Below are 12,546 nucleotides of genomic sequence, written 5' to 3' on the forward strand. Positions count from 1 at the left end.
CAGTGAGAAGCGGGCAGGAGGCCTGGACAGACACGTGACTGCCCCGTCAGCACGTCAGCCGGGACGGGCGAGGCGCCCCGAGCCTGGCCCCAGCGCAGCCCCCGGCCACTGACCCGCGAGAGCGGCAGCACCGGGTGTGGGCGGAGGTGCGGAGCCGTCAGCGCCGCCGGTGGGGTGCGATGGGGGGCACGCTCCGGAAAGACGGGCCCCTGCGAAGTGGCGCCTGCAGTGCCACGTCTCAGGGTTCTTGCAGAGCCCACGCAGGAGAAACAAAGCTGCTGTCCGCCAGCGTCCATCACAGCTGAAACTCGGCAACGCGCCATGTGCCCATCCGGAAGAGACGGAGAGACACTGGGTGACATCTCGCGGACCGGTCGCTGCTCAGCAGTGTGTGCAGGTGGCCGATACATGCAGCTTGGCCAGGGGACCAGTGGAGTGATCCCGGCTGGCGGTGACAGCACGGGGTCTGCGATGGGACGCCCTGGAGGGCGGAGCCCGTGTCTGGTCACCACAGGCCGAGTGGTGAGGGATGGATGGTGTGTGGGGGGTGAGGCGGGCCTGGGGTACACGTGGGGGGACCATGGGCTCGGGCAAACCGTGCGACCGGGGCTAAGTGTGTGCCACGCTGGTTGTGTCGGCGGTCCCCTGCCAATCGTGTCCCTCAGTCACAGAGCCGCGGCGAGCGACAGCCCACGGCATCTACCTGAGGGCAGGGTGGCCACTGCAGGCGGACACGTGGCCAGTGACTGCGCTCCTCAGCACATTCCCACGGATGGGTGTGCACGGCAGCCACGGTGAGTCATGGCCACCAGGTGGGGACGGATGCGCCGCTGTGCTGCCACCTGCCCCCAGGGACACTCCTGGCACACAGCTGTGCGGCCTTCGCGTGCCCCAAGCTTCAAGAGCAGCTGTACCCAGCCTGTGGTGGCCCAGCCCTGCGGGCAGGCCTGGGACCAAGGCGGCCTGCGTGGTGGCGGCTGCAGGCGCCCACGTGCAGGCCCCACGACTCCACGTGCTACTCGCTGGGAAAGGGAAGAAGACAGGCCAGCAGGAGAGCAAGGCTCAGCTGGCATCACCTCACCCACCGTGGGGCTCGGGCGGGACAGCAGCATGCCGTGCCAGGCACTCGGCGCACGCGGGCTAAAGGGAATATTTCCACAGTGACGCACGGTGCTGCCATGCTCTGCACCCCAGCCCCGCGGCCCAAGCCGAGTGTGGTGATGCCTGGAAGCGTGGTCTCTGGGACGCGGACCCCAGGCTCGGGGTGGGGAGCAGAGGGTGGCCAGCCCCCCGCAGAAGCCACAGCTGCTGGCGCCCAAGGCAGGCTGAAGGCGGGGGGCCGGTGAGGGCCTGGGAGGCCGTCTGGGCTCCAGCCAGAAGCGGACACGGGACAGCAGGGAGCACACCAGGGCGGGGCGCGCGAGCAGGGCGGACTCCCAGGCCAGCCGCCTCTAAGCCCAGCGCCCCGCACCCCGGGCAGCCGTCTCCAGCTCGGGCCTGCTTTGGCCACAGTGACAGAAGCGACGGAAAGGAGGAGCTTACCGAAGGACAGCTGGCCGGGCAGCTCCTGGGGCTGAGGCAGTGGCGGGGACGGCCAGAGCAGCCCCGCGTCCCACGTCGCCCTGGGCCACCTTGCAGCCCAACCCCGTGGCCTCCGTGGGCCCCACGGTGTGGTGCGGACTGCGCTGGCTGGCAGGCGTGTGTGCTGGCACCCCACCCCCACCAGCGTTTCTCAGGAGCAGGATGGCTCCAGCGAGGCCTGAGCCTGCGGTGGGGAGGGGGCGAGGTCGCCCCACTCCCAAGTCCGGTGATGCCTGTGAGCGACCTGGGCGGGAGCATGGGGACGTGTCCCCACCTGTGGCCAGGACACCTGCTCAGCTGAACACACGATATGCCCCGTGAGACTCAAGAGACCAAGGGCTGTTTTGGGGGGTGACTGTGAGGCTGAAGGGGTCCCAGGGAAGGACTTGGGGATGGAGCTTGGGTTGTGAGGGCCCCTCTAGGCCTGCCAGGCCCCAGCGCCTCGCTGCTGACCTCAGGGGCAAGGGGACGAGCACACACAAGCTGGGCGCCAGGAATGCACAGCAGCTTCCGCCTCACACGGAAAGGAGAAATAGAAACCCTTTTATTAACATGTTTTCCATTTACAGTTTATTGGCTAATCCACATCGACATGCAGAAATAAGCACTGAATACAAACCTCTACGATATGGGTGTGGCAACTACAATGGTCACTTGATTCGAAAAGTCGTCGGAGGCGATCTGAACCATCAGCTTCTGTAGCGAACGGCGTTGGGGTCTGCAGTCAGGGAGCCAGCCGGCAAGGCCTCTGCAGACACCGCCCCGCGGACGCCACGCAGTGTGTTCTGTGCGGGACGCCGACCCCGCTCGGCCTCGGACGCGCGGGGAGGCCACGGCACGGGGTCCTGGCAGCAGCTCCGCAGCCCCCGCGCCCCGTGGCTCTGCATCACGTCACTGCAGGTGGTGCGGCACGGTCACCCCTCCAGGCCACGGTGCAGGACCAGCCTGTCCCCAGGCTTCGGCATCAGCAGCAGGGGGGACCGAGGAGGACACGGGGATCCCTGGCGCCCGCATCCAAGGTGCTCCGCGCGCCCCTCGGCGGTTGGCCGGTCTCAGAAATCGCTGTCAGGGGCCAAAGTCCTCAGAGCATCAGAGAGCTGACTCGGGGCCAGAAGCCCGCCCATCGAGGCCGTCTTCACGTGCGTATGAGCATGTGACCCTCGCTCCCTCCCAAGAGCATCTGCCGTCGCTCACGGGTCTTTGGTCGCAGGAAACAGGGCCGCGGCCACGAGCGGCCTACATGATGTACACCTTCTCGGCCTGGGAGAAGTGGAAGGTCTCTTTGGTGCGTGGGCAGACGACTTTGTCGTCCTGGCGGATGGACAGCAGGGACTGGAAGACAAGACTGGGCGTCACGGCCAAGGCAGCTCAGAGCGTGGCTCCTGCAGGCAGAGCCCACCCCGAGCGGCTGGGAACCGAGCCACCGTCCTGCAGGAGCTGCTGCCGAGGGCCCTGGCAGCCACCCCGCCCCGCACGCCGCCCGCCCACCCGCGGCCTCACGTTGTAGCCGTAGACGTGGCCGTTGGGCAGCATCATGGGCGGGTTGTTCTCGTTCATCACGTCGCCCGAGATCTTGCAGACCAGGCGTGAGTTGGCGCAGTGGGCCATGGGCAGCGGCTGTGCCAGCTTGTTCAGGGAGCGGCTGCACACGGGGCAGTCGGGGCTCCGGGAGCTCCTGTCCCCCTTGTAGCACTGCCTGTGCCGGGTCAAGGAAGCGTCGGGGCAGCGGGCGCCAGGGCAGGACAGGGTCAGGGGCTGCTCGCGGCCACTTGGGCACCGGGCAGGAAGACGCACCCCTGCCTGCCCGGGCGTGGCCCCCCTCCACGGGACGTCACCACGGACACCAGCGAAGCCACAGCTACAGGACGCGCCCTGGCTCTCTGCTGGGCGCCAGCGGCCAGGGACACTCACCCACTCGTCACGAGTAGGCCTGCCCAGGGCGCCCAACCTCAGATGGCGGTTAAGAGGCCAACGGCCAGGGGTGCTGAGGGGAGGAGCGGAGGGGCAGTCCCGGAGGGCCCCAGGCCTTGGGGTCACAGCGCCTCACTCCGGCCATGGAGGAGGATCTGCTCTGCGGGAGATGGGGACAGCTTGTGAGCTCATCCAAGGAGACAAGCCACAGGACAGCAGGGCTCAGAACCACCGACGTCCCAGAGGCTTCTCGGGGATGGTGCGGGAAAGCTACTGTGGGCGTCTGGTGCCCGCTGTCAGGAGACACACAGCTGCTCCGCAACGACCCTGGAGTCTCTAACTGGCAGCCACTCGGGACCAGATGCAGGGAGTGTCTGGGGTGGGTCTCTGTAGACCCCCCGCCAGGGGACCACAAGGGCCGCGTCGGGAGGGAGCAGTGCCCCCTCGCGTGACAGAGGGCAAAGGCAGCGGGGCACAGGGCCTGACTCGGGCCTGGACTGGAGAGCGGGCAGCGGAAGGATACGGTGTCTTTATGGCCGAGAGACCGGCCTGCAGGGTGAGGGTGAACACGGAGCTGTTGCCCAGCTGGTGCAGCCTGTAGTTGTCGTACCGGAACTGCTGGATCAGCATCCGCCACCGGGCCGGATCCAGCAGGTCCTGAAAGAGAAGGGCAGAGGGGCTGCGAACCCTCGGCGGCAGGAGCCGCAGGAAAGCGTTTCCCCGCAGATCGAAGGCAACCGGACGAAGCACCACGCGTCCAGCCAGAGGCTGGCCCCCAGCCAGCTGGATGCTCTGGGTGGGGAGCCCGTGGCCTCGTGACACAGACAGGACTCAGTGGGCTGGAAGGACAGCTCGGCCCAGAACGAGGTTCGAAACCTCTCGCTAAAATCACTAAGGTTTAAGTGGAAAAACCTTATTCTAGAAAGCAGAGAAGATTACGTCTGCTAACGTCTGGCCCCGAAGTCGCCAGGTTCACCCACAAAGGTGTCTGTAGGGGAGAAAGCAGACACAAGCACAAGCGGACCCCGGTATCAGCCAGGGGCGTCGAGAGGCCCACCTTGGGGACAGTGCAGCTGCTGCCCACACGAGCCCCTCAGAGAGTCCACGTTTAGGGCATGTGCCCCCCTCAGTGCCCACAGGAAAGAACCGTGTTAACGCCACGTGCGGCCAAGCCCAGTCCATGGGGTGGGACCCTGGTCCCAGGCCTTCTCTGCGGTGACAGCTCCCTCTGCTTCAAGCCTCGGTGGCCGCCTCGCTCCAGACATTGCTTTGTCCTGTTGTGCGTGACACATCCGGGCCCGCCTGGGGACCTTCCGCCATGAGGAACGAGGGTTCTGGTCCATTCGCACGGTGACGCTGTGACGTGCCAAGCACTCCGGTCCTCCGCGGTCCCCCGCGGTCCCCCAATGCCCCTGCTCTCGCTTCCAGGACTCGGCACTGTCTCAGCTCTGACCTTTCCGGCCCTTAACTCGCCGCTCCCTCGGACCGAGGCTGACCCGTGCGCCCCGGTCTTTCTCTTTCAGGTCTCCCAACTTCTCAAGCCGTCGCCACTCGGTTAGGAAGCCACGTGCCGTAGGCGGCACCTGTGGCCTTGGCTCTGCGTGTGGTGGGCACAGCTGTGACGCTGGAGACCCACCCACACTGGCTGCTGCGGGCATGGCGGAAGCCTTCTCCAAGCTCGGCTCTTCTGCCCTCGCGAGGACACCGCTGGGCCTCCCCGGGGAGGGGACAGCGCCTCAGCCCTCCTCCTGGACCTCTGCCGCAGAGCAGGCCGGCCTCTCCCGCACTTCTAACGGGTCTTCTCCAGAGCAGGACGAGAAGCACCAGCCCCACAAACGCGTCCCAGTCGACCCCTCTTGAAGATCCCCGTGACCCGACCGACGACTCGTCACATGGAGCTGTGAGGTCAGCCAGGGTGCAGAATCGCCATCCAGAAGACCCGAGCCTGGCCGGGCAGGTACCCATGGCCCTGGGGTGGGTAGGGCTGCAGGGACCCCGGGCAGAAAGCAGCCCCAGGCCCAGAGGACAGGTGAGTCCGGCCCACGAGGAGAGCACTGAGCTTCATGGCTCCGGAGTGGACAGCCTCGCCCCCAGAGGACATGGGAGAAGCCCACACCCAGCAGTGGTCCCCCTGACCGTGTGGGCGCCTGGCCTCACACGTCCAGCCCCCAGGACCGTGAGAGGCTAAGCTGCTGCTGCTCTGAGTGTCTGCGGAGTTCGGTGCAGCAGCCGGAGCGGGCCGAGATGAACACGAGCACGGGAGGGGGTGCGGTGTGCCGGGGATGGCAGCGTGGACGCGGCTTCGGGGCAGTGACAGGCAGAGGCGGGGGAGCGGGCTGCACTGCCGTGAACAGACGTCACGGGCTTGGTGTTCAGGTGAACGTGGAAAAAGGATGGGAAAGGCCATCGGTGGCGGAGCTGGCAGGAGGGGCCTGTCACGGGAAGCAGGGGACGGCGGCCCGTGGGAGGCACAGGGCTGGGCCCGCACCCGTGGAGGCCCGCCTGGACTGCTTCTGAGCTGAAGGTGCAGCGGCTTCTGGAGTGTTTATTTACAAGGGAACACGAGACGACGGGAGTGCCTACAAGTCGGACTGTTCGTCCAGAGGAGCAGGACTTGGGGATCTGGAACATTCTCAGCCTGTCCACAGTGCCAAAGGGGAAAAGCCTGTCTGGGAGAGAACTCGAAGGGCATGGCCCAGGGACCCGGATGAGGTGCGGAAGCAGGTGACACGCTGAGACCAGGCACGGGCCTGCAGGCCAAACCACGACAGCCCCTCGGACCCTAACTCCCTGAAGCAAAACAGGGACGCGACGGGAAAGGCCTGCTCGGCCGGGCTGGTGACCTGGACTGTGCAAGTGACGAGGGCCCGGACCCTCGCAGCCCCCGCGGGCCCCGGGCACAGGTTACCTTGTAGGGGGAGATGTGCGTGTCTGGCGGGAAGGCCAGCATGCCCATGACCTGGCGGACCTCGTCCAGCTGGCTCCCTTCGGCCTGACTGAAGTGTTTTCGTGCATGTCTAGAAAACAATATTTTGGTTCCTCTAAGTTTGCATTTTCAACTTCAAGAACCTGAGCTCACAGCCTACACTCAGTGACCTGGGCCAGGGTCCACCAGGAACACGGCTCACCAGGGGCCCAACGCGCACCCGTACACTCAGAGGTGCAGATGTCCGCACCCCTCAAAGAGACGGGGCACCGCACGATATGCTCGCTAAGTGCAGAATGCCACAGAGGAGACGACCACGCAGGGCCCCTCCGAGCCCTTCCAGTGACTCCGAACCCCAAGGGCTGCACACAGCACCCGGACGCCACCCGATGGCCCCAGGAGACCAGGTAGTCCGGCCCTCCCAGCCTGCAGTGACCGCCCACCCTGACCCAGGAGACCCTGGACGCAGGATGCCATGCTCCGCGCGCCCGCACACTCGCCCTTCCTGCCCTCGCGGACACCTCAGCCCACCCGTGCTCTTGGAGCCACCCTTCTCCGGCCAGCACCCTCCTGGGGTGGCCAGACATGGGTCAGAGAAGACAAGCACATGAGAGAAATGGAGCCTGCGGGCTGGGCCTCGCGGTGGCCCTGCTGACAGGTGGCCCTGCTGACAGGTGGCCCCACAAGGCACTCTCGCTCACTGCGTTCACGCCTCTCGCTCGGGCTCGGAGCCAAGGTCTAACTGGGCAGGAAGCTCGGCGGGGCAGCGGCCGCACAGTGGCACCGCAGGGGCCGCCTCTGCCTGTGGCTGGACCAGGGAGACTCTTACCCCCTGCCCTGGGGGCTCTCCTCTGGGGACACCGTGCACCCAGTCAGCCCAAGCGAGAGTGACGGCCAGCATCCCTGTCCCGCCTGGAATGCCAGGCTGATGTCACCATGGCCTGACCCAAGGACGAGCCCAGGAACCCAGGACGCTCTGTGTGCTGTCGCTGCCATCTCCGATGAGCACGACAGGAACCCCCCAGCCCGGGGACCCTGGGACCTGATGGAGGACAGCCACGTCAGGACACTCCTGGGCTATGGAGCTCACAGCACTTCCCAGTGAGAAGACGGGGCCCACGCCCGCTGCTCGGTCCCAGGCACAGAGACGGGAGGCCGAGACTCCCACCCTGGCCCCCCACGTGGAGCGCGCACCTCACGGCGTCCAGTCTCTTGTTCTGCCGGACGAGCTCGATGAACTCCTGGACTCTGAGGCTGAACTCCAGGCAGCTCTGAGGGGAGAGACGGGCAAGGCTCAGCCGCTGCAGCCGCAGCCCCCATGAGATGGTAGCGGGGGCCGGAACCAGGCGGCTGCCTGCACCCCCCTGGTCTGGCCCAGCCTCTCGCAGCGAAGCCTCGTGAGCTGGCGGGAGCGGCACGGCCACCTGGGGAAAGGCCGGGCAGCCTGACAGGCATGAGCAGAGGGAGGAGCCACCGGGAGTCCCCACTAGGCTAGCAGGAGCCAGCAGTTCACAGAGAGCATGGGACCCAACTTCCCACGTAAGCAGTGACCACGCGGAGGATGGACCCTCCCCACGCCGGCAGCACATGGTGCTCACTCCTTCCTCCTCTGTCACCAACCTTCATGGGCCTCAGAACGACAGGATCAAAGTCACATGCATCCTGACCTGCTCGTCTGTCCCACCGTGCCAGGGGCTGATGCAGGGAGGCAGGCCAGACCCCATGCTGAGGCCCGGATGCCCAGTGGGAGGAGCAGGGATCACTGGGTGGGGCCTCCTGGGGGCGGGGCCACATGGACACCTAGGGAGAGCATTCTGGACAGAGGGGAGAAGCCCTTCAAAGGCCTGGGAGAGGGGGGCTGGCGGGACTGGGCGGGGTGGGCAGGTGGTGGGGGCTGGTCAGAAGCCCGGGACTGGCCGAGGGTGTGCGCGGGGCCTTGGGCAGCTGTGTCTCTAGGCGACAGTCAGTCCATCCAAAGGCTGCATGGGAGATTCGGGGCTGGGGGAGGGTGCTAACAGATGTACAGCCCACGGGGTCATTCATACAGAAACCCAAACGCTGACTGAGGTCTTAGCACTACCCACTAGTTTGGGCTAAAGCTCCTGTGGCTGGGAGTAGGAGCAAGCAGGCAAAACTAACTTTTGCAACCTAAGAGAAAAAACTGGATCCCGTTATGGGAGCAGTGATTTAAGCTGCATCATCTGCCACGTGATCTCAGTCAACACCCCACATTTCCAACAGGAAACTGAACTACGCTACAGCGATAGGACGGGAAGCAAACCTTCGGGCCCTCGCTCCCGTCATCTGGATTTCCCCAGCGCCAGCTCCCAGCATGCACGGAGCTGTCCACCGCAACTCAGTCAACCCCAAACGGCCAAAGCTGAAATGCAACGCTGACCAACCACGTGCACTTCTCCGTCCAAGCCTCCAGGCCTCACGCAGCCCCCGTGGCTCAGCAGTGACTCCCTAGGCCTGGCCCGCCCCACGGACACTGGGGCGGAACGTGCAGACCTGCTGCCCAGACCCCAGCCGGCCAGGCAGAGGGGCAGAGAGCCGCCGGCCCCGCCCACCCTCCCGCACACACAAGCAGACCTCCTGCCTGTCCCCGACCCGTGGGGCAGCTGCCGTGTGCTGAGTGGCAGGCGTGACACAAGCCAGTGGAGAGGAACGTGGTCCCTTCAAACGCCAGACTCGTGGGAAGAGGCCCCGCCTGCCCGGTGGGCGCCGCCTGGGTGGACACCCGGACCAGCAGTGCCGTGCTGAGCCCGGCCACTGTCACGCGACCACCTGCTCCACCAGGCTGACTCTCAAACACCCCGGGGCCTGAGTCACGTCTTCAACGCAGTTTCGTCCTAATGCTGACGACGCACCACAAGAACTCAGCTCGTTCCATCAGCCAGTGAGCGGGACGACTGGTGTCGCTGTGTCCTCTCGTTCAGAGCACAGGACCCGCTGACGCCAGGTGAGGGCTGGCTGCTGCTGCCCACAGCAGGCGAACACATGTGCACACATGCTGACTGACACCTGGGTGTTCAGACTCCAGTGTACACGCCACGGTTCCAGAGGACCGCGTCGAGCACTGAACGCTGACACGCAGCACCATCACGGGTCACTGAGCCCGCGTCCTCAAGCGTCTAGAGACTTCAGTCAACAGCCACTGCCTGGACACAATGACTACCTCAGAAGCACCTTCCGGCTACGTGAAACGGGTCTCAAAGCTTCTTTCCTCCTTGGGAGTCTCCTGCCTGGTCTGAGGGCTCCCGCTGGCTCCCGGCGAGCCCCCCAGGCCCCTCTTCCCTCCCGCCTGTGTGTGCAACCGTGTGCACGAGCTCACGCGCACACACAGGCTGTGCAAGCAGCCGGCGTCCCAGTCTGTTGGGGTGGTGTCTATGAGCACACTGCTGTACCCCAGGTTCAACGGCCACGGTGCACTCGGCCCCGCCTGAGACCGCGCGCCGCCCAGCAGCCATGGGTCTGGGAAGCCCACTTCCCTCCGACCTGGTTCCCGCTGGGGTCCGGGCTGTGGGGCTGGAGCAGGAGAGCGGAGCGAGTGTTACGTACCAATTCTGGCTTTCCTTTTATGGTTTCCATACCAAGATCCTCACTTTCCTTAGGGGAGCCACTGGCCACTCTACTTTTCCGTCCCGGCTTCGCGTCATGCTCACTTTGGCGGCCCTGAGTGGCAGAGAGTGTCACCCTTGGCTGGTCACTATGTGCACACGACAAACTCAACCGGGGAGGGGTTAAAGGAGCTCAGCTTAGAGAACAGAACAGGTTTCTCACGGAGCACGAAGGCTACGCGCTCAACGTGCCTGCCCCATGGCGAAGCACCTTTCCTCGAGCACAGCTGCACTCTGCAACTTAAGGCCCGTTTCCTAAACTGCTGTGGGGCGCAAGAAAAGCTGCATCCAGAGGAACATCCCAGCCTGGACCTCTGCAGCCCTGCAGGTGGGTGGGGCTTCCCAAGTCTGTGATGCGGATTGGGGTGCACCCCGCTCAGACCCAGCAGCGGCTGCCACGGACGGCGCCTCAAACTCACGCTCAGAACACTGGTCCAAACCCTAAGGCAGAAGAGGGTGCACCACCAGAAACACCCCAAACCCACACCAAACAACCACCCTAGCCTATGACCAGATCCCAAGGGCTTCGAACCAACCAGGGAAAGGCGCCTAGTTCCGGGACAGCCTGGACAGCGGGCCCCGCCCCGCCCGAAGCCACACCTTCATCTTGCGCAGCCGGGACTTGTTGTCGTGGCACCAGGCCAGGCAGGTGGCCGTCTCGCGCCTCTCCAGGGACTCCTCCACTTCTTTGGCCGTCAGGAACATCTCGATGTTCACTAAGTCCTTAGGAGAAGGAAACGGCAGGGGCTCAGAGCGCTGGAACGCCTGGACCCCGCCCCACCACCCGCCAGACCCTCGGACCAATCTCAGCAGCCTGCCGCCCGCCTGACCCTGCTGCCTAGCAGTCCCGTGCCCAGAAGACAGGCTGGGGGTGCTCGACCTCGCCGGAGAACCCCAGGCCGCTCCGGCCGCCAGCGCGCCCACCTGGACAGCTCAGCGCGGGCGCGGAGGGGCATACGCCCGCCAGGCCTGTGCCGCACATAGATGGCGTCTCCCAATTGCAGGGGGGCGCCCTGACCCCCGCGGACCTTGAGGCCTCCACGAGCAGAAGCCTGCCCGCATTCCACCTTTCACAAGAAAACCTGGAAACCCCATCAACCCATCCCCTCATCTCCTGTTATTTCCCTCTGAGATTTCTTTAAACTTGAGCTTTCTAAGAGCGGGTGGCGAGGGTGGGCGGCTGAGGCACTCTGCTGAGCCCTGGGGACCCCACCAGGGCCAGGCACCACAGTGACGCTCCTCCACCAACTCAACTGCACCTCTGCTAGAGTTGGGGGCCCCATGCGGTAACCAGAACGCATAGGTCCCAGCAAGAAGTGAGGTACAGCCAGCAAGGCAGGACCTCCTGGCCCCACGGGGCAAGATGATGACCACCCAGCATCAGAAAGGGGGGAGCCGTTTAGAGAAAACAGACTTCAAAGGGTAAACTGCTCTCCCATCTGCAAGAGACAGATGGACCACCCAACACGAAAGATCTCCTGGATCTTGAGAGAACCAGACGCTCCGCCGGGAGCAGGGAGGGGTCCTGCGAGCCACAGGAGGCATCGCGCACAGCCAGCCACACGGCACTGCCAGGCCCAGGGCTACTCAGCTCTCCTGCCCACGGTCTCCACCACGCCTATGAAGGCGGCCCAGGGTCTGAGTGGCACAGCAAGTGGAGAGCTGGCCACAGACCTTCTACGTCCAGCAGCCAGGGCCGCGTCCAGCTTCCGGCAGCTGTGGCTGGAGAAAGGTCGCAAGGTCCCTTGGGTGGACGTACCACCGCAGGCAGGCGCCTACTCTTCTATGTGAAATAGCCAGTCAGTGAATCCACGTGAAGAAACGCGCTGTGGCTAACGAGGCCGCAGTGCACAGCGGGCGTGCACAGCAAGGCCGAGGAGAACGGCCATTGGCCCGCGGCTCAGCGACGCGACGGCTGTGGACCAGCACAGGCACCCACGCAGCGTCTCCTGCAGAACCAGGTGGTCGCCGGGTCAAAGGCAGCAGCGTGAAGGCCAAGGCGTGTGCCCGACAGGGTCAGTGCTGGGGAAGGCCCTGAGTGCTGCTGGCTCTGTACAGCCCCTCCTGACAGGGAGCAGCTCGGGACGGCGACCCAAGGGCTGTGTCCTGACCGCCAAGGCAGGGGGTGAGGGGCCAGATACTGCTAGGTGTGTTGTGTGGCCGGGACTCTGTGGTCCCCAAGCCTGCAGGCCGTGGCTTCCCAACACCTGGCCTCCTGACGGGGACCTGGACAAGCTCCGTGGCAGCGCCCTGTGCAGCACCCGCTTGCTGAGGCTGGTGTCTCCCCTCCCCCTTTCCCTGCCACTTTCTTCCACTCTTTTCTGGAACCTACAGGGAATGCTCGGTCTCCTAGTTGAGGTTCCAGTCTGCCTTTCTCTGCTACTTTCCATCTTTTTCAGTTTTGCTCTAAATTCCTAGAGGGGGCCTCTCCTGCCTGCACCTCACAGTCCACCTGTGTGTCCTCCAGCCGTGAACAGCCTCAGTGCCGGATCTTTCTGGATCTTTCCT

At 65.0% G+C, this 12,546-nt stretch overlaps 1 protein-coding gene across 5 annotated transcripts in view; it reads right to left on the bottom strand.

The window, feature by feature from the left end:
* Positions 1-2,103: 2,103 nt before the first annotated feature.
* Positions 2,104-12,546, bottom strand: part of MAEA (macrophage erythroblast attacher) — a 25,613-nt gene continuing 15,170 nt past the window's right edge. Inside the window, exons 4-10 of one of the 5 annotated variants that reach the window (XM_006919045.3) lie at positions 11,051-11,081; positions 10,639-10,761; positions 7,613-7,689; positions 6,401-6,509; positions 4,016-4,149; positions 3,082-3,277; positions 2,104-2,913 (exon numbers count right to left, since the gene is read on the bottom strand). In XM_006919045.3, coding sequence (XP_006919107.1) covers positions 2,818-2,913; positions 3,082-3,277; positions 4,016-4,149; positions 6,401-6,509; positions 7,613-7,689; positions 10,639-10,761; positions 11,051-11,081 — 766 coding nt within the window. In that variant the 3' untranslated portion in view covers positions 2,104-2,817. Of the gene's footprint in view, positions 2,927-3,081; positions 3,278-4,015; positions 4,150-6,400; positions 6,510-7,241; positions 7,251-7,612; positions 7,690-8,827; positions 8,852-9,979; positions 10,151-10,638; positions 10,762-11,050; positions 11,082-12,546 lie in introns of all 5 variants that reach the window. The other 4 variants (XM_025051756.1, XM_025051757.1, XM_015594925.2 and 1 more) reach the window with 4 other exon arrangements.

This window comes from Pteropus alecto, unplaced genomic scaffold, assembly GCF_000325575.1.
Source record: "Pteropus alecto unplaced genomic scaffold, ASM32557v1 scaffold5, whole genome shotgun sequence".
Classification (NCBI taxonomy): domain Eukaryota; kingdom Metazoa; phylum Chordata; class Mammalia; order Chiroptera; family Pteropodidae; genus Pteropus; species Pteropus alecto.